This window comes from Mirounga angustirostris, unplaced genomic scaffold (assembly GCF_029215605.1).
Source record: "Mirounga angustirostris isolate CCGP_5_RB_7025 unplaced genomic scaffold, mMirAng1.0.hap1 SCAF_7, whole genome shotgun sequence".
Classification (NCBI taxonomy): Eukaryota; Metazoa; Chordata; class Mammalia; order Carnivora; family Phocidae; genus Mirounga; species Mirounga angustirostris.
The window spans coordinates 117,923,778-117,949,359 of record NW_026991715.1 but is presented as its reverse complement, the minus strand read 5'-3'; the positions used below and the strand labels follow the sequence as shown (position 1 = coordinate 117,949,359).

Here is a 25,582-nt window from a genome sequence, read left to right as displayed (position 1 = left end):
CTTTTAATATATTTGCACAGGAGGAGATTGCTGTGGCTTGGGAAGTGATTCGAACAGAACCTATAATTGTCCGACTACACTGTTCCCTTACACAGTATTTAAATGGCCCAGGTTAGTTTTATTTCTCTGTTTACTATTTTGAGTATGAATTAGTTGTGCTTTGGGCGTGAAAGGGAGTGTTCATTTGGTAATTCTGAGCATAATTGCAGCTATCTTGATAATGGTATTTAAATATACTTGCATCCTAACAAAGATGGTTTATTGCCAGTATAACTTATGGAAACAGAAACATACAACATTTAGTTGTATAGGTTTCAGGAGTTGACAAGTTGCTGTGAAACAAACAAATAAAACCTAAAAGAGAACTTTGCATATAGTAGAGGCTCAGTAAGTATATTTTGGGTTGCCCTTAGGTTTAATTATTTATGTCTCTGATTCTGGGATTCGATTTTAATGTTTACTTATCCCACCTTTGATTACTGATGAATTTAGCCTAACTATAAATATAACATACTTCTATTTTTAAAAATGGAGATCTTAGTAATATTTTTGTTTTCCACTATCTTGAAGGATGATTTTGCTGTATCTCAAGTGATAGCTATTTACAGCAAAGGACATGATTATTAAATCTTGCCAATACTTACTGGATTAAGATATCTTCCCCTACCAGATACACATGCACATGCGTGCATCTGCACGTGCACGCACACACATGCGTGCACACACACGCACTGTATCTACTCATGTTGCTACAGTTATATACTGCTGAATAACAAACCACCCCAAACTTAGCGGCTAAAAACAGCTTACCATCTCTCACTGTTCTTTGAGCTCAGCTGAGCAGTTCTTGCTTGGAGTCTCCCATGCCTTTGGAAGTCAGGTGGTAGATGGAGCTTATGTCAACTAAAGGCTCTGCTAGGTTGGATGCTCAAGATGCTGGACTTTGAGATATCTTGCAGTTGATGAGTGTGTCATCTTGGAGCTCAGCTGCGGCCCCTTGACTTGACTGTTGACCTTACACATGGCTTCTTCATGTGGTTCCGGTTTCTTGTAGCATGGTGACTGGGGTCCGAAAGCAAGTGTTACAAGAGACAGGCTGTGGATGCCACCTGGAAAAAGGCACAGTGAATCTTCCGCTGTATTGTATTGTTCAAAGCAGTTGAAAAACCCACCCAGAATCAAGGGATATGGACATAGACAGCACCTCTTGAAGTCAAGGCCGTCTTCACACATCCTTTACTGTGATGTTGGCGCGTTTTTCTTTAGGCATATTAAGGAACTTAACATCTACTATTAGCTTTTACCCAAGAAAGATCCCTGACCCATTCCAAGTTTATGAAATACATAGGAAAATCTTTCATTTTGAAAAAGTTTCTGTTGAGTCACCTCTTTTCTGTTTTTGTATAATGATTTCTACTTAAATAATCAGCTCTTAATATAAACAACATATGATTTAATGCCAGGCAAAGACAACTCGATGTTACATATTTTTATTGTGATTATTTCAAATGTGTAGAAATGTAAGAAAGAAGAAAAAGAATTACTCATAATCCCTCTATAGTGAGAAACCTGTGAATAGTTTGGTGTTTCTCTTTTCTCTGCACACATGGCTCCTTTTCATAAAGTTGACATTGAACTGTATAGTTATACACCTTAATGTTATGTCACGAGACTGTCCTCAAGTCATTAAATATTCTAAAATGGAATAATTTGTAATATCTGCACAGTATTCCAGGTATAAGTGTATGTGTTTTTGCTGTTTCCCCAGATACTTTGTTGTATGGTTAAGTTTTTTTCTTTCTTTAGGGATTTGATATGTGACCATTCGATTTTATTCTGTTGGTGGTTAAAAGAAAAAGCAGCTCTTCTGTCTGAACTTTTTTTTTTTTTTTAATTATCAGGGTTAGGAACAAAATTGGGTCAGTTCATCTCTACTCACACTACTCCATCTGTGTGAGATGAGAATGTGGCATGCTTTTATGTAATCTTACCACTGTTACTCACTTTTTAAATATAATCTTGAATTTTAGGCAGAGATTATCCTTTTCAACGTCTCTTTAAAGATTTGTTATATTTCCATGGTTTTGTAAATGTTCTAACAATTATATTCTAATTCACGTTTAGATGATTGTATTGTTCAGTACCCCTTCTTCGGTATTACAGCTCATCCATAATTTAGTCCTTCTGTTTTCATTTCTATTAGTTGATTTGCTACCTAATAGTTTGTAAACCAAAGAAACATGAGGATTATGCTTGTTTTTTTCATACTGGAGAATGACTCTCTCATTTTGTGAATGAGACACACTTGACCAACTATAAGTTTATGGGGTTATAATAGTCCCCCGCCCCCCCCCCCCAAAAAAGGTAAAAATACTTGAGAGACTTCTGCTAGTTTGTGTCTGAAGTGTTTTAATTTTGTTCATTTGCAAGACATCTATTTTGGCGTTGCTTGTGTTTTGTTATGTGTACTTATTGGGCTATTTTTTCCCTCTTTTTCCTTAATATTATCTTTTACGTATTTATTTTTCAATTGGTACCCTTTGGTCTTAATTTACCTCAAACAAGTTTTGTGACTAATCCAAGGTTTAGACTGACCTAGTTAGCAGTTCTTTTTGAAAGCATTCATTGCTAAGTTTTGGAAATGTATGAGTAATACTTATTTGAGCTGTAATATTTAATCAGGGCTAATCTGACAAATTATCTGTAGGTGAACAAGAATGATAAGAATTAAAGAAATATACCTCCTTATCCACTTTAATATTAAAGATTATTTTCAATGTATATGAGGAAATATATTTTAAATAAAAAGACATGATTATTCTTATTATGTATTTTTTTCAGCATTGCTGGTGTATAAGTCTAGTTTCTGATCTGAAAGGCAAGGCTGCTTTTAGTTTAATGTGATAAACAACTAACATTATTAAAAATGTTTTTCTGTGCAAATCATCTCATTATTGGCACCTGCACATGTACATGATCAGTGTTAGAATCATTTCCACGTATCTTAAGCAGCCCTCACTTACTGCCTTCCCAACCTACGTTATATGAAAGACAAGGAAAAATCGAATAACTTTCATCTTTTTTAAAACATAAAAATATTTCTCTAGTGCATTCTGTCAAGTTCTTCCTCAGTCTGTTGTCCCTAAAAATGAACCCTCGTGGGGAATTATTTGGTTATTTTAAGGTAACTTTTAAATAAATTTAGGAAGAATAGACATTTTTATATTCACTTTTCCTTTATTCCTTTAAAGGAAGATTTGTTCATTGTTTTTAATTTTATGTATCAGTACCATTCTGTGTTTTTTGGTTTTTTTTCTGCCTGAGGTCAGTAATTTTAGCTAAATTTATTCATGAGTACTTGTTTGCTTACTGGGACTTTTATATTCCAGTTTATTTTCTAACTGATTCTTAGTTATCAGAAAACTATTACTTTTAAAAATTTTTATAAAAATTGAGGTGCCTGGTTTCTTCGTTGGTTAAGTGTCCAACTCTTGATTTTGGCTCAGGTCATGATCTCAGGGTTGTGAGATTGGGCCATGCATCGAGCTCTGTGCTGAGTGTGGAGTCTGCTTAAGATTCTCTCTCTCTCTCTCTCCCTCTACCCCTCCTTCCTGCTGTCTCTCTCTATCTCTCTCTCAAAAAAAAATTATAAAAATTAATCTAAAACATTTTTAGATTTACGGAAAAATTGTAAAGGTAGTACAGTGTCCCCATATACTCTGCATCCAGTTTCACTGGTTATTAACATCTGAATACACTCAAGGCAACTAATAGTAATAATTAATTTCATTAATTTAATAGTAGTATAAGTTTTATCACTTGAATCTTGGAACAGTTTTGAAAGTAACATCTTGTTAGCTCTTTCAGTATATTCTAAAATTTGGGTCATCCAGATTTTATACTACTAGTTGAGTCAGTGTTTGTAACTTACATTTCTCTAGAAGATTTATCATTTTGGTAAAATATTGATGTTTATTTTCTAGTCATTCATAGTATGAATAAGTTTTGGTCTTTGTATCATTAATTTGTAGGAATAATTTATATATTCTGGGTAAACATTTGTGTCTCTTATCTCTCTTTTCTCTCTCTCTTTCTCTCTGTGTATCTTATATAATTTCTTCCGGTGACAATTTCAGTTCTTCTAGTGCATTTTGGATTTTTCAAAAACCAGGTCCCTTTTGTTTCTCTGCCTCCATCTCCCCAGTCACTTTTCCCACCTACCTGGGAATAGATTGTGTCTTCTTAAATCTTTTAAGAGAGAGCATAGCATGTTCCAATTTTGTCATCTTTTCTTAAAAAAAAAAAAAAATTCTGCTGAGTTTTCAAGATGTTAGGATTTTTCTTATTCATTTTTGAATTTCTGTAGCCCTGGGTTTGGGATAGGAGGGATTCGAGTGATGTCCACTCTGTTCCTCAGTCTGTATCTAAGGATTAGCATGCTTTTGGAAAAGGAACTGATTGATGATACTAACAACAGTTTTCTTTGATCAGTGGAGTGTTTGTGTCCCAGAGTAACTGCCAACACGGGGGGTGAGGAAATTGGGGATACCAGTTTGGTTCCAATGTGGAGCACGTGTGATCTGAGAACGTCCTGTTAACAAAGACAGTTCACCACCTCCACTGATCCAGAACACAGTATCTCTTGCCAATTACTTTAATAAGTTCCTGAGTGATTTTTCCTACTTCTACCCTTGTTTTCTAATGACCAAGAATGATCTCCAAAATCTCTATATATAAACCATAAATAGCAATGTATAAGACTGTGTATATGCTATTTTTAAATATGTATGTGTGTATAAATATTTCTTACATACTATATAATATGTAAATGTATAATATATTTATGTCTGTGTACATATTAGAGTGTATCATATATATTACTTTTCAGTCTTTTTCCTGGCTGTTGGTTAAGTTTCAGCTCAACGTATTGACTGATTATTTTTTCCTTTGCAGTGCCCACTGTTGATGTCTTTCAGATTTCTACAAAAGAGCGATTTGGATTGGGACATCAGCTGAAAAAGTAAGTTTCCCAAGAATAAAAAAATAAATTTCTTTGAAAGAGAGCTGAGTTCTCATTTTGCTCACTCCCCTCCCCCTCTTCTTATTAAATAAGAGCTCTTTGAAGTGAGCACCTCAGGAGAGGAACTCATCCGATGCCAAGAGCTGCATCAATAATTTAGCTGGCAGAGCTCACCTCTCGAAGCAGCCACAGTCCTTCTGTTTGCCCGCCCGGGTCCACTCTCCTCCCTCCAACACCTGCCCTCACCTGTGGAGGTTGATCTGTGTGGGTGCAGGTTCTCATGTGTTGCTGTGTCTCGAATGTGACCAACAGAGGAGGAAGCAGTATAAAAAAGGAGTATTTATTGCCTTTGGTTTCCACTCTAAGAGGTTACCTTGAGTTGACTAGCCCTTCAAGTGAAGCTTTCTTCTCTGCTCTAGGCCACAGCCTATCCATGACTCTCTTACTGGGTTCCGTTACACGTTCCCTCTGCCTGTTCCTTGGGGCCTAGAGGTGGTAACAGTTGGCAGCCACTGCCTTGTGCTTGGCTCCTATACTTACACTCTTGAAATGATCATTCTTTTTTTTTTTTTTATATGACAGAGAGAGGCACAGCGAGAGAGGGAACACAAGCAGGGGGAGTGGAGGAGGGAGAAGCAGGCTTCCTGCCGAGCAGGGAGCCCGATGCGGGGCTCGATCCCAGGACCCTAGGATCATGACCTAAGCCGAAGGCAGATGCTTAACCATCTGAGCCACCCAGGCGCCCCTGATCATTCCTTTTTTAAATAAACCCTTTATTTCCTCTTCGGACCTTGACTAATGCAATGAATGAATTTATATTTTATGAACATAAAATTATCCCAGTCAAAATGACTTTTAAAACATGATAGCATATAGTCAAAATATAAATTTAATAAATCCTATGCTATATATCAGCTATAAGAATTTGTATTACTGGGACGCCTGGGTGGCTCAGTCGGTTAAGCATCTGCCTTCGGCTCAGGTCGTGATACCGGGGTCCTGGGATTGAGTTCCGCATAAAGCTCCCTGCTCAGTGGGGAGCCTGCTTCTCCCTCTGCCTCTGCCCCCCCCCCACTTGTGCTTGCTCTCTCTGTCTCACAAATAAATAAATAAAATCTTAAAAAAAAAAAGAATTTGTATTACTGGAGAATTTCCGAAGGATTATTTATTCTTCTGAATATGCAAATTTTACTTCAACTTAAATTTACCATTAGATTATTATATATTTAAACACGTGGTTTGCATCCTCAACGATGATTCAGTTCATGTGTTCACCTGTATTTTAATGAATTTTAATTGGGCATCAGACATCAGCCTTTATTGAGCAATGTTCTAAGAGAAAGTACTTTGAAACTTTTTATTTCATTTACTAAATAGAGATTTATTGTGGTCATTTTACTTGAGATTGTGGATGTAAGAGGAAGCTTGTGTGTGTGTTATCAAGGGTTGTACATATTATGGAGCTCTAGAATTGTCTTAAAGTTTTTATGACTTGACATTGCTCAGATATGAGTTATGTGTGGATCACATTTGAAAGGAAATTAAGATAAAGGGAGTATTCTTGCAAATTCCCAATGTTGCGTTTAAATGTGAACATATAAAAATTAGATAATAAACCCTTAATGTTTCAAATTGCACATCTCTAAAACTAAATTCAATTTACAACATATGTTTAGCACATTATATAATGCAGTGTGGTTTCCTTATAAGCACTTAAAGGAGCAATTTTCTCATTTTTCTGTACTAGGATTAGGTGTGCTTTTCCATTGGAATTGGTTTTTTTGTGTGTGTGTTGTTTTGTTTTTTAAATATTTTATTTATTTATTTGAGAGAGAGAGGGAGAGAGAGAGAGCCTGAGCAGAGTGAGGGGCAGAGAGAGAAGCAGACTCCCCGCTGAGGCAGGAGCCCAACCTGGGGCTTAATCCTGGGACCCAGGGATCATGACCTGAGCCAAAAGCAGATGCTTAACTGACTGAGCCACCCAGGTGCCGATGTTTTTTTTTTTTTTTTTTTTTTTTATGTTATGTTAATCACCGTACATTACATCATTAGTTTTTGATGTAGTGTTCCATAATTCATTGTTTGCATATAACACCCAGTGCTCCATTCAATACATGCCCTCCTTAATACCCATCACCAGGTTAACCCATTCCCCCACCCCCCTCCAATCTAGAACCCTCAGTTTGTTTCTCAGAGTCCATAGTCTCTAATGGTTCGTCTCCCCCTCCGATTCCACCCCTTCATTTTTCCCTTCCTACTATCTTCTTCTTTTTTTTTTTTAACATATAATGTATTATTTGTTTCAGAGGTACAGGTCTATGATTCATCAGTCTTACATAATTCACAGCGCTCACCATAGCACATACCCTCCCTAATGTCCATCACCCAGCCACCCCATCCCACCCACCCCCCACCACTCCACCAACCCTCAGTTTGTTTCCTGAGATTAAGAATTCCTCATATCAATGAGGTCATATGATACATGTCTTTCTCTGATTGACTTATTTCACTCAGCGTAATACCCTCTAGTTTAATTGGATTTTGTTTTCTGTGTTGAGCTAATGTCTTACAGGTCTTGGAGCTAAGCATGGAGCCTGCCTCTATGTTATGCCATCCAAGTTGATTACCACCATACCTTGGCACATCTTTTATTTTTTTCCCCCTCCTGTGATGTTTTCTCCCCTCACACAATTTTCCTTGTTTTTAAATTTTTTTTCTAATTTAATAACTTGATTTTTTTAAGAGCAGTTTAAGGTTCACAGCAAAACAGAACAAGATACAGAGATTTTCCATATACTTCCTGTCCCCACATATGCGTAGGCTTCCTGTTATCAACATCTCCTACCAGAATGGTACATTTGTTAGAATTGATGAATGTACATTGACACCTATCATCCAAAGCCCATAGTTTTTACTTTAGGTACTTTTGTTAGCCACTTAACCCGTTTTTAAAAAAGTGAAGTGAAGTTGATCCAAAGGAGGGAAGAATTATAAAAACAGAGACATCTTGGAATATATGACTTTCTGCCTTTTAATTAAAGATGTCTGAGTTACATTGTTTGGGCTCAGAAAAAGAAATGATGTGTATAATTCCAACTCTGAGAAATTAAGGAAAGCTGTGTTCTGTAGTCATTATTTAATCACTTTGTAGAATATGTCACATTTTATTAATATTTCCATCTAAATGCTTAACATTTTAAAAAGGTTAATTACTTCTATGGATAAATTTTAGTTCTGTGGACAGTTTAGTATATGGGCTAGAACTTTTTCGTAACAATTCCTATTAATTTTTAATCTAATTTACTTTTCCTTAATTATAAATAACTGGGTTTGCATGTGATCCTCTCTAGTCTAAAATAACATGATTTCCAAAAATCTGATCTCATCCTCACAATAAGTCATAAGAGGAAACTGAAATATAAAGAGGTTATTTTCCAGAAACAGATAGTAAGTTAGGAAGGCAGACTGAAAATCTAGGCCTTTTGTTATTATTGCTCTGGTTTGTTTTCAGCAAATAAACACTCATTAAACTTTGTCTGTGATTCTTTATCTGGTGTGTTCCTGGCAGCTAGACGGGCTTAATAATCTTTATCTGGTGTGTTCCTGGCAACTAGACGGGCTTAATAACGATTGCAGGCGCAAATGCATACGCAGTGCTTATTGTATGTGAAGCACTGTTCTAAGTGCTTTACCTACATTAGCTCACTTGATCTTGGCCACAATGCTATCCAGCATGTACCATTACTATCCACATTTCCTGGATGATGAAACCGAGACCCAGAGAGATTAGGCAAGGTGCTAAGGTCACAGTGAGGAAGTAATAGAGCCAGAATCTGACCCCAGATCAATACTTTTGACCCATCCACCAATCTGCTTCTCATATAATTGTAGGTATCCTTTTGTTTTATGTAAGACTTGGGATATGTTTTTGACACTGAATGAATATTGGGAGAACATGAAGGCATTAAAAGAGCCTGAAAGAAAAAATAAATACTGACCCAAAACAGTAGTGGGTCAACAGTGTAGTGATCAGCCTCATATAGAGTATCTATCATTCCAAAGCTAAACATGGCACAGACCATGGAAATACTTTTTTTTTTAAATTTTTTTTTTTTAAGATTTTATTTATTTGCGAGAGAGACAATGGGAGACAGAGAGCATGAGAGGGAGGAGGGTCAGAGGGAGAAGCAGACCCCCTGCCGAGCAGGGAGCCCGATGCGGGACTCGATCCCGGGACTCCAGGATCATGACCTGAGCCGAAGGCAGTCGCTTAACCAACTGAGCCACCCAGGCGCCCCCATGGAAATACTCTTAAACTATATATGACTTGATGCTGAATTTGCATTGATCAACCTTAAGTTGTTTTTAAAAGGAAAAAAAGCCTCGTAAATCTCCAGTTTTGCCTTAAATACATACAAACATAAAATTAGATATAAATGCTTCATCTGTTGAGTTTGCATTTATAAAACAAAATTCAATTTATAACTGCAGTATGAAACACTCAAATTTTAATTGTAAAATTAGTACATTAATTTGATTTGATGCATGATGCTGTTTTGCTGAAGCTGTTAGACCACCGCAGGTTAAATATAGTGCTGGCTCCTTGAGTGCATATTCCTTTTGAAATCAGCATGAGGAAAATCATAGCGTTGCCCACATATACTCCCTTTTCTCTGTTTGAACTACCTTGGGACCTTTGTTGATGCAGCTGCGTTGTGTAATAGACCTTTGAAGTCTTTTTTCAACTAATGGCAGTTGTACCAGCATAATAGTAAAACACAAACACCGGTGTGAGCACTAAAATCTCTTGGTGGCTCTCCATTATCAAGAGGTGTTCGTTACACCACATGTGCTCATCTGTATATTTCACATTACGGTCGACATTAAACACAACCTTAACTTTCTTACAGGACAGTTAACTCCCACCTTTTGAATCCAAGAACATCTAGGGGTGTGGGTGCCCAAGTTTAAGAATTACTGGTTTCAGATGCTGAGGTCACACTTTGGAATGCTAATGTAGTATGAAAGTTGGAACAACTTTAGCTATTGACTTGTTTTTTTGTTGTTTTTCAATTAGTCTATCAAGAATTAGAAAAGCATTTGTTAGGTTTCTTAGGGAATGGTGCATAGGAATGGCAATTTTTTTTTTTTTAATTTTATTTATCTATTTGACAGAGAGAAACGCAGCGAGAGAGGGAACACAAGCAGGGGGAGTGGGAGAGGGAGAAGCAGGCTTCCCGCCAAGCAGGGAGCCCAATGCGGGGCTCCATCCCGGGACCCTGGGATCATGACCCGAGCCGAAGGCAGACGCTCAACAACCGAGCCACCCAGGCGCTCCAGGAATAGCAATTTTTTATAGGAGGAAAAGAATCTGAATCTGCTTGGTACAAAGGGTGGTGTCGCTTGGGATTGCAGGTTAGGTATAGGGACAAATGAAAACCCTAATATTACTGTTCCATTTAAGTCATGCTGAAATCTTGGGTGAAAAAAAAAAATCTTCAAAAATAAAATGTTAAATAAAAAAAAAATTTCCATTGGCCTGAGTTTTAAGGTGAATTTACTGCAAATTTGGAATCCTGCATCATAGACTGCAGTTTTATCCCCTTCTTCCTCACTACCTCTGTAGCTAAAAAGGCCCCAAAATATTCCATAAATGACTGTTTCTTCTGAACTCAACTAAGCTTGCTGACTAAAGGCCAGGGGTGGTAAGTCTGAGGTTGTACTTTGTGGTGATCGATGTTAATTTGATAGAAACTGAGGATCTTGAGAAATTAATAATGGTCTCAGTGCTAAGAGTCACACCTGTTGGAGTAGCATATGTTAACATAGGTCATTCCATATTGGATAGCATAGGTGTTGCAGTTTTGCCATTTATTACCAGGCTAAATTGGGATGATTTCAGTCTTTAACCTTACTTAGCCTTATTTGTGAAATGTGTAGAGTAATAGTTACTATTCTCTGGGGGTGTTGAGAGTTAAAAGAAAAAAAGATCTGTTATATAAATTACTCTTTGGTATATTATAAATGGTAAATATTGGTACCAGTGTTTTGTGTTTTGTGGGGTGTTTTTTTTTTTTTTTTTTTGCTCCAAAAGCAATCTGTGTTAGAAATAACTGAGAAGAACACGAAAAGCAGGCAATGCTGAATTGACTTTTGAAAGAAAATCAGAATATTTTAATTTATTGTATACATAAAGTTTAACTGTAAAATTTCACATCTACTTGAGTCTCAGCCTTAACAGACCCTCTGCCATTGCCACTTGAAAGGTGGGATCTGAGAAGTTGTCACAGTCAGGGACCCTTCTCAGAAAACAATACTGTGTCCAAGTCCACAGCTGATGTTCCAGGATTCTTTGCCATGAAGCAGTGATGAGCCGTGGTCTTGACTTAGAAAATACTGAGATCAGGAGTTGCCAAATTCCTGTTTTATGATAGTAACTAAAAGCTTTTAGAGACACACAGTTTTTTTATATTTTATATATTTTTTTAAGATTTATTTATTATTTTAGAGAGAGTTTGCACGTGCATGTGTCGGCAGGGTCTCGAGAGGCAGAGGGAGAGGGAGAGAGAGAACCTCAAGCCGACTCTGTTCTCCCACGCCGGGCTCGATCTTATGACCCTGAATTCATGACCTGAGCTGAAACTACGAGTTGGTCACTTAACTGACTGAGCCACCCAGGCACCCCAAGACACACAGTTTTGTTTAAAAAACCAGTGTATTTAAAAGTGAATGGGCTAGGGGCACCTGGGTGGCTCAGTTGTTAAGCGTCTGCCTTCAGCTCAGGTCATGATCCCAGAGTCCTGGGATTGAGCCCCGCATAGGGCTCCCTACTCAGCGGGAAGCCTGCTTCTCCCTCTCCCACTCCTCCCCCTGCTTGTGTTCCTGCCCTCGCTATCTCTCTCTCTGTCCAATAAATAAATAAAATCTAAAAAAAAAAAAAAGTGAATGGGCTGTGCAGAGAGAGAAAATTTGCTGATTTCATATTTCTCCATAGAGTCAGTTTTACATGGTTCCTTTTTACTTAACGATTTCACAGTTTCATTTTATTTTCCTTTTCATGAAGAAAACTGCATAAGCAAATCAAGTAAAAAGAAATTGACTTTACTTGTATCTTAAGTGATAAAATCATAGTTAATATCAAACATTATTTCCAAAATGTGTTTCTGTCACCAGCAAAATAATTCAGAACTTCCTTTTGGCTAAAGAACTTCGGCTAAAGTTGTTTAAAGGCTGCCCTTCTAAATATCTTTATAGCCTATTATTTATCGATTCTTTTTTTTTTTTAAGGTATTTATTTATTTGAGAGAGAGAGAGAGAGCAAGAGAGCATGAGCACAAGTGGTGAGGGGAAGGGGAGGACAGAGAGAGGGAGAAGCAGACTCCCCACTGAGCTGGGAGCCCGATGTGGGACTCCATCCCAGGACCCTGGGATCATGACCTGAGCTGAAGGCAGACGCTTAACCACCTGAGCCACCCAAGCGCCCCTATTTTATCACTTCTTTTGTCATTTATGCTATTAATCATATCATAGTAATTAATGAGTTATTAACCAAAGTGCAATAAAGTCATAGAAATTTTCTACATGGTGCTTTCCTACACATGGAAACATCTCGTGTGATTTTAAATTATAATCTCACCAATTACTATGCATTTATTTTCCTTTGATAAATACATTCTCTACATAATAACGGAAATCTCATATCATCTTGGAGCTGTGATGACAGACTTACTTTGGATTGACAGGATCATGCAGACATTCGTTACACAGCAGTGGAAACAGAGCAAAGAGAAATCCAGTTGCCTGCACAATAAGAAGCTGTCAGAGAAGAAGGTGAAATCTCCCCTGCATTTATTTTCTACCTTGCGCAGGTGGGTAGCAGATGACTTCTCTGTTGTCTTCAGTTCTGAGCATGTGCTGCTCCATAGTTAGGTACTTCAGAGCATTCTTTCTGTAGTCTTGGCATTCATTTATTTTCTGTGTGACTTCAAAGAACGGACCAAGTTCTATCGATTCCATCAAAAGCATAGATACCCATTTCTGCATTCAGAGTGTTCGTTTTCTTAACATGCGTTAAATGTGTTAAAATGACATTCTGTGTTTTCTAATCACATAGATTTTTCTGTACCAAAATTAGTTCTGCAAAGAGTTCTGGGACAGGAGGGGTGCAAAACCTGATAATCTGTTTTTGCTTTGCAGGAAAAATATAATTCAGTTCAGTCCATGTGATCACTGTGCCCATATTGCGGTTGCTATCTGAGCTGGATGGGCTGTATTAAAACGAGGTGGTATTTGTGGTCGAGTTGAGTTGATTGCGCCTACCAGGTGTTCTCCGTGGTGTGTCATACTCATGATTTGCCCTGTATTAATTGTTGTTCCGTTTTCAAGGTCGCCAAGTTATCCTCCCCCTGGTTGTGGTAAAAGCAAATCCAAACTGAAATCTGAGCAAGATGGAATTTCCAAAACGCATAAGCTGCTGCGGAGGACTTGTTCCAGTACGGTCAAGACCGACGACGTGTGCGCCACCAAGTCGCACAGGACCTTTGGTCGCTCCCTGTCCAGCGACCCCAGGGCTGAGCAGGCGGTGGCGGCCATTAAGTCGCACAAACTTTTGAACCGGCCCTGCCCGGCAGCTGTCAAGCAAGAGGACTGCCTCACTCTGAAGTCGCACAAACTGTTGACTCGGTCCTGTTCTGGAGACCCGCGATGCGAGCACAACACCAACCTGAAGCCTCACAAACTGTTAAGCAGATCTTACTCCAGTAATCTCAGAATGGAAGAGCTGTATGGACTGAAAAACCACAAGCTGCTCAGCAAGTCTTACTCCAGTGCTCCCAAGTCATCCAAGACGGAGCTCTTCAAGGAACCTAACGCAGAGGGCAGGAGGCTCTCTCTGACCTCAGGGCTTATCGGTATCTTAACACCGTCTTCATCGTCATCTTCCCAGCCTGCTGTGCGTAAATACTTTCATCCTGAGTTCCTAAATGTTAGCCAAGGTGCAGGAGAGGTTTTTGTAAGACCTGGTAGAGGAAAGAAGCAAGATCTTCGTTTTCGTTTTTGTTTTTTAGAATTTACCCTTTGTTTCTTTTTGGATATTACTATAGCATACCAGACATTGGCAACCAGTACTGGAATGTTCATTTTGATTCTGAAAAAATAAATATAGCTATTGATTGAAGGTCTAGTCCAAATTCCTGTTGTGGTCATGAAAGCTGCTAAAAATGGAAGGAAATCAGTTGGATCCACAAATCCGATCCTTTTAAGCAAGCAGGGCATTTTAATGTTTTATCAAGTAGGTTTATCTGTTCTCTAGTTCTCATACATAAGTAGTGGAGGACAAAGTTTGTCTAATAATTAAATTCAGAGTAATGTCCTTCCTTTTATATATACATATAAGAACATTTGCCTGTGAACATCGTTAACTTGTGGAGAGAAGCAACATCTACTTCTGCTACTTTAAGCTTCACTTAAAGCTGCTTTCAGTGTCTACTTTCTAAAACTGAAATCACTTTATCCTGAAGTTTTTTGGTGGAGATAGGGCCAGAAGGTAACTGTATTCAAACTTAAGTCCTCTGCGTGGTATTTATTGGGAGTCAGTCTTACACGGAGTTTACCTTTGGAGTGATCAGCATTATAGCTGATTTCAGATAAAGAAACAGACCTATCTTATGTATATTAAATACGTAAAATAGTTGATAAAAATGTTGTTTACTTTTAGTAAATGCGTGTGTGCGCTGGGGTAAGGGTATACTTAATTCTTAGCCATATATATGGATACACCTAGTAATAGATGAAATTGAAAAAAATAAGATACATTATCAGAAAGTTGTGCTGCTCTTGTATAGCTTTATTTCTAAAATTATATTGTAAATTATACCATAAAATTATATTTGTGTTAAGAAAATGTATTTAAGTATGTTGATAATTTTAGATGGACATCCCTAAAAGCCCATTTCTTATCAAAAGTAAGCAGTAAGGACACACAGAAAATAATGTCAAAATGTTAACATAGAACGTTTTCCGTGACAGTTTCACCTAAGAAAGATAATTTCACATATTCTGTAAAAGAAAATGTCTTACAATCTTCCTGTATGGTTAAGCCTACTACAGTACAATAGTTTAGTGTTGTACCCCCTCAGTAGCTGTCTCATATATCCTTGGAGGAATAATTCTCATTGTAAAATAAGATGGAAATAGTCTAAATGAGGAGGTGGGAGCATTTGACAAAAAGTAGTAGAGAAAATGAGCTTTTGTGATCATTTAAAAATGCCAGTCATTTTTACTAGAAGACCAAATAATTAAGAATACTATTGGTTTAGCTTAGACAAGGCTTGTGGTAGTAATGGCAGAAAGTATGTTATAAAGAAATTCTAAAATCTTGATGTCATAATCAGTGATTTAATTCATATTACAGTTGACCTTAGATCACACTTGTATTCACTGTTGCAAAAAGTCAAAGGCTGTAATTCATATATTCTCTGAGTTAAAAAATTGTTTTCTTCTTTTACTTTGCCTTTTATAGCCAAATGGTGCCAAATGCATTCCAATACGAGACCGCGGCTTCCTAGTGCAGGTATGAGCCACGTCATCTGTTGCAGAAATATTTTAGCTTTTAATGGGTTTTCAAATTATTTATGAACTTGACTTAATTATTTATCTTTGTTGTTTTATTCAGACAATTGAGTTTGCTGAACAGCGGATCCCTGTATTGAATGAATACTGTGTGGTTTGTGATGAGCCACATGTCTTTCAAAATGGCCCCATGCTTAGGGTAAGTTCTCACTGGTAGAATATCAGTGTTGATATAGAATATAAAAGGGTTAAGATATAAAAATAAATAAGTAAATAACTTGATTTACGGTAAATGCTCTCTACTGAGCAAATTATTTAATACACATGGTGGTGTAATTTTGACAAAAGAATCACTATTTCTAAAGAAGTCTATGAAAGAAGAGCAGGTCGTTTCATATTAGGAAAATATTTCTTAGTGAATTTCCTATATGTGCCTATCTGTCGTCTCTCTTTCTTTCCCTCTATTTATATCTGTGTATCCATCTACATATATATCAATATCAATAGATGTAGATGTAGGTGAATATAGAGATTCACATAGCTACAGATGTATATATGCAAGCTTGTGAGCAGTGTTTCTTCAAAACCACACAATTTAAGATGCTTATTCTAGAGAAGAAAGGGTAGAAGTTAGAAGAGATATACAAAGAATCAGAATTTTAAAGATTTCAAAAAAATGCCAGCTCACTGAAACATTTGGGGCATTATTGAGGGAGTATAGAAGTAAGAACCAATGTGTATGTGTTGCCACAAAAAATAAATTTTTCCATTTTTTTAGATGTGCAATTTGGGAGGAATGATCGAGTTTCAAGTTTTTCTGCAATTTTAAAATTGAGATAAAGTTCATATAATGTGCGATTCACTATTTTAATGTATACAATTCAATAGTTTTTAGTGTGTTCACAGTGTTGTACAACCATCACCACTGTCTAATTCCAGAACATTTCCATTATTCAAAAAAGAAATCTGTAACTGTTAGCAGTCATTCCAGTCTTCTCCTTCCCTCATCCCCTGGCAGCCATTAATTTATTTTTTGTTTCTATGAATTTGCTTATTCTGGACATTTCATATAAATGGAATCATACATTATGTGGCCTTTTGTTTTTGGCTTCTCAATATAATATTTTCAAGGTTCATCCAATAGCGTGTATCAATAGTGTATTCCCTTTTTTTGGTGTAATAATATTACATTCATGGATATACGACATGTGTTTATCCATTCATCATTTAATGGAATTGCTGGGACATATGTTAACTCTAAGTGTTTGAGAAACTACCAAACTATTTTTGACAGTGGCTGTACCGTTTTATATTCCCACCAGCAGTGTATGATGGTTCCAGTTCCATCTTCTCCAACACTTGTGATTCTCCTTTTTTTCCACCCCAGTTATAGCCATCTGAGTGTGTGTGAAGTGGTATTTCATGGTGGCTCAGATTTGCACTTCCCTAATGATTAGTGATTTTGAGCATTTTTTCATGTGCTTATTGGCCACTTGTGCATCTTCTTTGGAGAAACATCTCTTTATATTTGTTGCCCATTTTTAATTGGATTATTTCTTTTTTGTTGTTGTTGAGTTATTAAAGTTCTTTATATATATCCTGAATACTGGATTTTTATTAGATGTGTGATTTGCAGATATTCTCTCCTATTTTGTGGGTTTTCTTTTCACATTCTTGATAGCGTCCTGTGACATACAAAAGTTTTTAATTTTAATGGAGTCCATATTTATCAATTGAACTGTTGCCTAATCCAAGGTCACAAAGATTTACACCTATATTTCCTTTTATGTGTTTTATATTTTCTGTCTTAGAATTAAGTCATTGATCCTTTTTGAGTTAATTTTTGCATATGGTGTGAGGTTGGGTTCTAAATTAATTCTTTTGTTATGTAGCTATCCAATTGCCTCGGCACTGTTTGTTGAAAAGACCTTCTTTCTCCATTGAATGATTGTGGCACCCTTGTTGAAAATCATTTGACTATAGATGTATCAGTTTATTTGGACTCTGAATTTTATTCCACTGACCTGTATGTGTATCCTTACATCTGTGCTACACTGTCTTTATTACTGTAGCTCTGCATTAAGTTTGTAAGCAAGAAGTGTGAGTCCTCCAACTTAATTTTCCTTTTATAAGATTGTTTTCACTATTTGGGGTTCCTTGCATTTCTATATGAATTCTAAAGTCAGCTTGTTCATTTCTGCAAAAAAAGGCAGCTGGAATTTTACAGGTTTGCATTGGATCTGTAGGCCAGTTTGGGAAGTATTGCTGTCTTAACAATTTTAACCCCTCCAATCCAGGGACACAGGAAATGTTTCCATTTATTTAGACCTTTAAAAATTTCTTTCTACACTATGTTGTAGTTTTCATCGTTCAGGTCTTGTACATCCTTGGATAAATTTATTTTTGAGTTAGTTTATTCTTGTCACTCTTATCAACTTTGCACTGAAGGTTATAACCAGGGCAATTAGGCAAAAAAAAAAAAAAGGTATCCAGATCGGAAAGGAAAAACTAGAACGATCTCCATTTGCAGATGACATGAGTGCTGTGTGCTAGACAGTGTACAGATAGATATTTTGCATATTGCTTCCTTATTTGATTTTCACAAAACTCTTGTGGTTTATGTATTTTTGGGCTCATGGTTCAAATAAAAGGATTAAGATCGAAAAGAGGGTAAGCAATTTGTTCAGCATCACCCAGCTAGTATGGGTAGAAGCTGTACTTTCAGCTTATTTCTGCCTGATTTCAAAACTGCATCATAAATGCTTATTGAAGGCTTCCTAAGTATAAGGCACCATGCTAGATTCTGTTGTACTTTTTAAGAGAAATTCGTCCTGTTCTTGGGAATATATGCTTGAAAAGACAAATTATAAAGCCTAGAGAGAGACAATTTTGTCAGCACTTGTTTGCATTTTAGGATTTATACTTTAAGGAACATGTAATAACCATTTATGATCATGATCTTTTGTCAAGGTATATGATATATTTGTTTTATTTTACTTGTTTATGGAAAACATACAAAAAGTTTATCTTGCCACCAATACACTATTCTCTATCAGCCAGCTTTTTTCTCAAAGAGATACAATGTTACTCTGAAACCCAAATTAACTAAATCAGCCTTTATTTATTAAAAATTTGTGCAAGTTTGTTATTTTTATGTGATACATGGAACTGTGTAGTTATGATGAGAATAAGGAGAATCCTTTGGTCATCTCAGTTTATCCCACCAGGAGGTCCATCTTTATTTTGTTAGTGTTCGTCTGTGGATCTTGATCTATTGCTTGATCCTTGGCAATGTGATCTTCACTCCAGAAAATAGTAGTAAGGTTATTAATGGCACTTGCTTTTTGAGTGCCTTTTATGTGATCATGCGTTTCAAATAATTTTACATGGATTATGTGATTTAATCCTCTCATGATAACCCTGTGAGGTGGGTATTATTATTATTAGCCCTGCTTTACAGATGAGGAGAACAGTAATTTATTTACTATCAACATTGCTAGTAAGTGATAGAGACAAGATTCGAACCCTGGCAGAATGGCACCAAGGCCACAGTTCTTAATCATGATGCTACTCTTGACTCATGTACTTGAACTGACTACTTTTACATCCTGGAAATTTACTGCATGTGTTGTGGTCCTTGTGGTTCAGTTACTGGCAGTTCATTCCCATAGTAAGTGATAGAAATATCCTGTTTGCTATCAGTATTCTCTGTGCCTTGATTCAATTTTTGTTTTACTTTAAGTAACTGTTTTATTCTGCACCAGTGAAGCTGGTGGTCTCTTTCTAGAAGTGGAAGCGCTTATGTAAATAACGATGTTTTCTAAAAAAGTATATAGCTGGTTATCCGCTGGTTTTATTTTGCTGGGATTCAGACTGATACCCAAGGAAATCAGAAAACCTACTTTGGTTTCTTAAATAGTAAGGTAAATGACAGCTGAAATCAAATCAGGAAATGGAAGTCAAAGGAAGAGAAGTAAACACAAATCAGGAAATAGAAGTCAAAGGAAGAGAAGTAAACAGAAAAAACTGCCTTTTGATGGTCTTAAACAGATATTTAACCTAAATCCGGCATACTCGTTTTTTTCTGTATCTCTCACATTTATATTGCAAAAAGTTTACTGTAATTTTAATAGAAATGTATAAAATTATTACACATAAAATTTCTTCTGGAGTATTAATCACTATACCGACTCATTGACCATTTATTCCGCTCAGATGACACATTACAACTGTAATAACTCCTAGAGATGTGAAGAGGAGAAGTCATATCCCAGTGGGTGATTAAATAGGTCAGATAAAACTCGGGGTCCCATAGAACTCTCTGCCTAATGTTCATTACATTTGTTAGATCTCTCTCTTTCAAAATTCAAACTGTATCTTATTTTTTCCTCTTTTCTCTAAGCATGATTATTTACTGAATGATGTAAGTCGCCCTTTACTACCATTTTCCAGAAGTCCTAACATTTTGGTCACTACTTGTACTGTACTGTCACTTAGAGGTCAGGGTAAGCATGTCATACTTTCTGCACCACCAGTAACTACCCTGCTTCCTGATTTAGAAATACCACAATGACCAACTTATCTCTTTGTTCACAAAGGTTATAAATGTCACTCCCAGGCATGAGGCCTGACAGGTAATACTTTGAAAATGCACAAAACTCACATTAACATCACAAGGATTGTTATTAGAGTCCTGGATTTCCTGTGTGGCAGTGCAGTTTGGATCATGATCAGAGAACCAAACCCAAACCCAATCAGTAGTTCTCTACATCTTGCAGTCAACTAGAGTATTAATGCAGCAAACTGTTGATGCTTTAAAATGTTGATTTTGTCTTCATCCAGTATTTTTGGAAAACACAAAAATAAGGATTTATTGCCAGACTCACCACTGTTTTCTCAGCCTCTTCCTTCCCAGTGTCCTTGTCTTTTTGTTATACTCACACTGAACGCCATGATCAATGCAACTTTGTCTTCTTCTTTGAACCTGCACAAGCGCTGCTGAATTGGGTTGGAGAAAACCACAATGGTTGTAAGGATTGGGGTCTCTGTGTTTAGAAGTTTATCATTGGTACTTGGCAATCATTCTGTATGTCCCTGGTTAGTAGAATTTCCCATTTCCCAGATCAACATATGATATGAAAATTATGATCTCATTTTCTTCTCCTGTCATGTGAAAATATTCCAGATTGCTTGCTATGAATGCACTGATGAGGCTTGAGATTTTTGTATCATTGTTCGAGAATAATGCCCAGTCCTACTGAAGCAAAATCAGCTGAGAAACCTGAGCTGTGGACCTTAGATAAATGTTTGTAACTAAGTTCTTATTTTCAGAGTGTAATTAATGACACCCAGTTATAATTTGGTCATAAGTTTAAGGCATTCCCATGAAAATTATTGAGAAACTGAACATGTAGGTAAACCCTGATATGTCGCATTTTACTTCCTAAGAGTAAAACAGGTAGGTCTTCTTGTATTTAGGTCTGACTTTAATATTTGAAGAATGGATGGAAAAGCACATCCTGTTCCCTCCTCAACTCCTCCTCGCATCCCCCACCTCATGCCACAGAAATAAGATTTCAATTTTTGAAATACAGGCTAAATAGTAATTATACCAAACACTTTAGTTCAGAAATATGATTTTTTTCACATCCAAAATGAGTAGAAAGAAATTGGTTTTAAGGCTCAAACAACAACTTTAGTTGTATGAGATAATAGGGAACACTGTGTTGAAACTTAAACAGGCATGAGCCTATCTTTACTATAAATCTGTCTTGATCTCTGTGGGATTCCTGTCTTTCTTGATGGACAGTGAACTCCCCCCCGCCCCATCCCTGCCCTGAATGTGTCTCTCTTCCAAACCATGAAAAGAACAGGAAGCATTGACTATAAAATCAGAAATACAAAGAGCTAAAGGCTTATAGGTTTTGAATTTCTGGTAGCTATTCTTAATTATTCTCATATGTTGAAAACATAGTTTTTTAATTATGAATTTTATTTACATTGCTCATTTCTCTTTTAGCAAGAACAATTTTAACAATAAATTAAGGGTTTCAATAAACTATGGATATGAAAATAAAACTATGATTTCATAATAAGCTTTAATGAAAATTTTTATTAAACACTTATTTTTGTATACACATTGGGTTAAAACAAGTAGAAGGTATAGCTTATCCAAGTTACCTAATATTGTTAATATTTAAACAGCTCAGGGAGATTTTCTAAACCTTATCTTACTTGGTTCTCTTTCTTGGTCTTCTTATTAACCTGGTTCGCTAGATGTGATTTTTTTATCCCTGTTTTACAGACAGGAAAACTGAACTGTGCGCATCTGCCCCCATTGGAACAATCACCATTTTTTATCTGTTCTATATATTGGGCTTACATGAAAAATTTTGTTTGAACGGAAAGAGCATGGCAGAAAAGGTTTGAAAACCTCTCACCTACACCATGCTATATATAAGTACATAGCTAGATTCTCTTGAGTTTTACCATTTCTGTTTTTAGTAGGAAGTAATTTAAATTCATTGAAGACACAAAGTTTCTAAAATGCAGTTAGTTTCTAAAATATTCTTTAGGGCTTCACCATTTTTGAAATACGTTTTCATTGCACACATTTAAATGGTTTTGATTCAACTAAAATTTAAAATGTATTTGTCTTAGCTTTAAAACTTCTAAAATAAATCTTAGGGACATATAAAGTTATCCTTGTGTTCAAATGGTGCATAATGAATATATTGCAAAAAAATTATGTATGTAGAATGGCAAGAGGGACTTGTCATGGTTTTACAGTTCAAATTACAGGAACTAATTGCTTGAGGACAATACAATAACATTAAGAATTGGTAATATTTTACAAATTAAGACTTATTGATTGTAAACTAAAAAATGAATTCATAAATGATGTACACATTTGGTTATATTTAGGCATATATGCTTTGTATTAAACTATGTGTAGTAAGACACATCATTACATTTATCCAGTAATAGCTATTAAATGACTATGTTCTCTTTTTTTAATACTTAAAAAAATTGGGGTATATGTTATTATTCACTCATTCATTCATTTATTTAAATAATCTCCACACTCAATGTGGGGCTTGAACTCACAACCTCAAGATCAAGAGTTGCATGCTCTACCAACTGAGCCAGCCAGGTGACCCACCTACGTTCTATTTTTAATTGATGCTAGAGCTTTCTGTATAAATAAGTATAGTAATAGCAGAATATGCTGGGGGTGGGGGATTAGCTGAGAGTCAGCTAACATGGGAGAACACTAACCCACAATATAATTACTTATGTTTCATTAGGTAAGAATGATTAGGTTTCTCTTTTTTGAATAAGATATCCTTTCTGTGAGCAATGAGACATCTAATCTTGTTGCTTAATATGATTTGAGAACTTTGTTTTCGTGTGCTATCTTGTGTTGACATTTTCAACTTCTCAAATAAAATGTGGGTAAACATGGGAGAAGGGAGGGTCAAAAGTTTACAAAATCTAGTTTGTAAATGTTTATCTCAAAATTAAGTTGATTTACATCTCAAATACTGTCTTGAACTTTCTAGTAAAAATGAGCAGTAGATACAGAATTGTTATTTTAAAGATTCACTAGTATTTACCTAGTTTGGTGTTAATATAGCATATAAATTAATCACCATATTACTACCTCTATATTTGCTATTTAAAAAGAGGGAAGATAAAATTATAAGAATGTAATGTGTATTTCTAATTTTTTAGTGTGGTAGCGAAATTGCCCTTTTCCCCCCAAAGTTTTCTAGGGTATCTGATTTCCTTCTTCAAATAGTTGCAGTAACCGTATATTCCTATAAATCAGCCTTATACATTTCAACCAAAAAGATGAAGGAAAGAAAAGAAGTGTCCATAAAGTAATCAAGCCATAGCTTTATCTTTAGGAATGTATGTTTACTATTTAAAGTAATGGGTCAGAGACACCTGGGTGGCTCAGATGGTTAGCGTCTGCCTTCAGCTCAGGTCATGGTCTCCGGGTCCTGGGACCCACGCTGGGCTCCTGGCTCAGCGAGGAGTCTGCTTCCCCCCTCCATCTCCCCCTGCTCATGCTTTCTCTCTTTCTGTATCTCTCTGTCTCAAATGAATAAATAAAATCCTTGAAAAAAAAAAAGTAATGGGTCAGTTGGCAAGTCCATGTGATTTGGAGATTTGAATATAATCAGGTCTGGGAAGAGGATGAAATGGAAATACAGAAGAAAGCATTGAAATGTTGCTCATTTGTTAACCAAGATTAAAAAAAAAAAAAGTAGGAGGTCAGGGTGAAATTGGTAAAAATTATTTGAGACAAAATCAGGGGTGGCACATGAATACTTAAGATTGGGGACAAAGTGTGATAGAGATATGTAAGAATATTCTATTTTTTCTTCAGTCTTAGACATTTTTCCTATATTAAAATCTTAAAAATTTATCCATCCAATCTAGTGGAGTGTGAGATATTTTATTTCATTTTAATTTCCATTGTTTAAAGCAACAACTTGGTACTGTAAAAGATAGTTTCTATTGTTTTAAAACATTCCCTGGAATCTGTTTGTGAATATACATGTACATATGTACATACATACATATATATTTGGATGATCACAAAATAAGTATAATTGATTGCCAAAGTTCAAATGAAAAAATAAAATCAGTTATTACTTGTTTACACTAAATAAGCTTTATCCTATTATTCCTTTGGGATTGATGGATTTTATTCACAAAAAATGTATGGTTATTTGACGAGAGTAGTATTAAAAATAAAATACCTTCTGTGTCCCTGTTTACTTCCTCAGTGAAGGTTGTTGGGTAACTGGTACATGAATAAATTCTTAGGGCCCTTTATGATTTCCATGGTTTATCTTCTCCATGGATTCTTTTTGTATACAGGTCCACTATACACCAATATAGTGTTTGTCGCTGTGGTAAAGGTACAATAAATGATTGCTCTTATTATTTCAGACCATATCATGCTCCCAGAAATTGAACAAAAGAAACAACCAATGTCCCTGGGGAAAATTGAGGTTGAGACATACATGCACATAGATAAACACACAAAAAAATAGAATATTAAAAATAGGTTAAACCCTTAAGAAAAGAATAAGCAGAAATTGAACAGTCTGCTCTAAGTATAGCTGTCTATATATAGCAGTGTGTATATAGTTTGAGTCTGGGTGAAGGGCTTTCTCCAATTAATTTCTTCTCGTAGGTAGTTTTTCCTGATGTTTCTGAAATGTAATCAAACTGCCCTTTTAAGGTGGACAAAGGGATGTATCAGTTGATTTTTTCCTAAAATTCTCTTTGGGAAACATCAACCAGAAATGTTTGTGATCGGTCATGCTTCTGTCCACAAAGCCACCGTATGGACCCATTCTGAACATGAAGGATGGACCATAAAGGACCATACTTCCCACTGGTTAAGCACTAGACTAAGTCCTCGGAAATGAGTGAGCGTAGGAGCAGTGGCACTAACAAAATGCCTTTTGTCTGCCAGGCAGCGGCACCGTGGGTTGTATCGTGTCAGGCTTCATCAGCTACCTAATGCAACGTAACTCGGGAGATAAGATAAATCAGACAGATGACACTGTATTAGATGTGAAAGATGAGAAGTCTCCCAAAGCAATTGCAGAGTGTATATTTCAGTGCTGTTGACTTCAGGAGGTTATTGAAGTCAAAAGTCTTTGCAACAAAACCAATCTTTCAAGAGCTGGGTAGCAAGTAAGCAGAATCATGCTTATTCCTTCCAAAGAAAATTACCTAGGAAAAAGTGGAATTCTTCTTGATATATTTGTTTTACACAGCTGTTGGGTTTAACCTCATTTTTTAGTATATCACCAGCTTAGGTGTCTGCTTTTTTTAATACATATCAGGTACAAATGTGTATTAAGTAGGAGAGATGGATTTTCCATCTATTGCTAAAAATTCTAAGTGCAAGCACCTACAACTATTTGAAATGAATTTCTTGTATTAGTGACTCCATATCACTAGATG

The 25,582-nt window shown here is 36.2% G+C and overlaps 1 protein-coding gene across 2 annotated transcripts in view; it reads left to right on the top strand.

Moving 5' to 3' along the window:
- The window catches only part of PARP8 (poly(ADP-ribose) polymerase family member 8), a 173,220-nt gene that overhangs the window by 112,730 nt on the left and 34,908 nt on the right, over positions 1-25,582 (top strand). For both annotated transcript variants that reach the window (XR_010413283.1, XM_064596707.1), the window contains exons 10-15: positions 21-111; positions 4,954-5,020; positions 12,763-12,888; positions 13,406-13,970; positions 15,540-15,590; positions 15,693-15,788. Coding sequence is in view for 1 of the 2 variants with exons in the window: in XM_064596707.1 (XP_064452777.1) it covers positions 21-111; positions 4,954-5,020; positions 12,763-12,888; positions 13,406-13,970; positions 15,540-15,590; positions 15,693-15,788 (996 nt within the window). In the remaining variant the exon portion in view is untranslated. The remainder of the gene's footprint in view (positions 1-20; positions 112-4,953; positions 5,021-12,762; positions 12,889-13,405; positions 13,971-15,539; positions 15,591-15,692; positions 15,789-25,582) is intronic.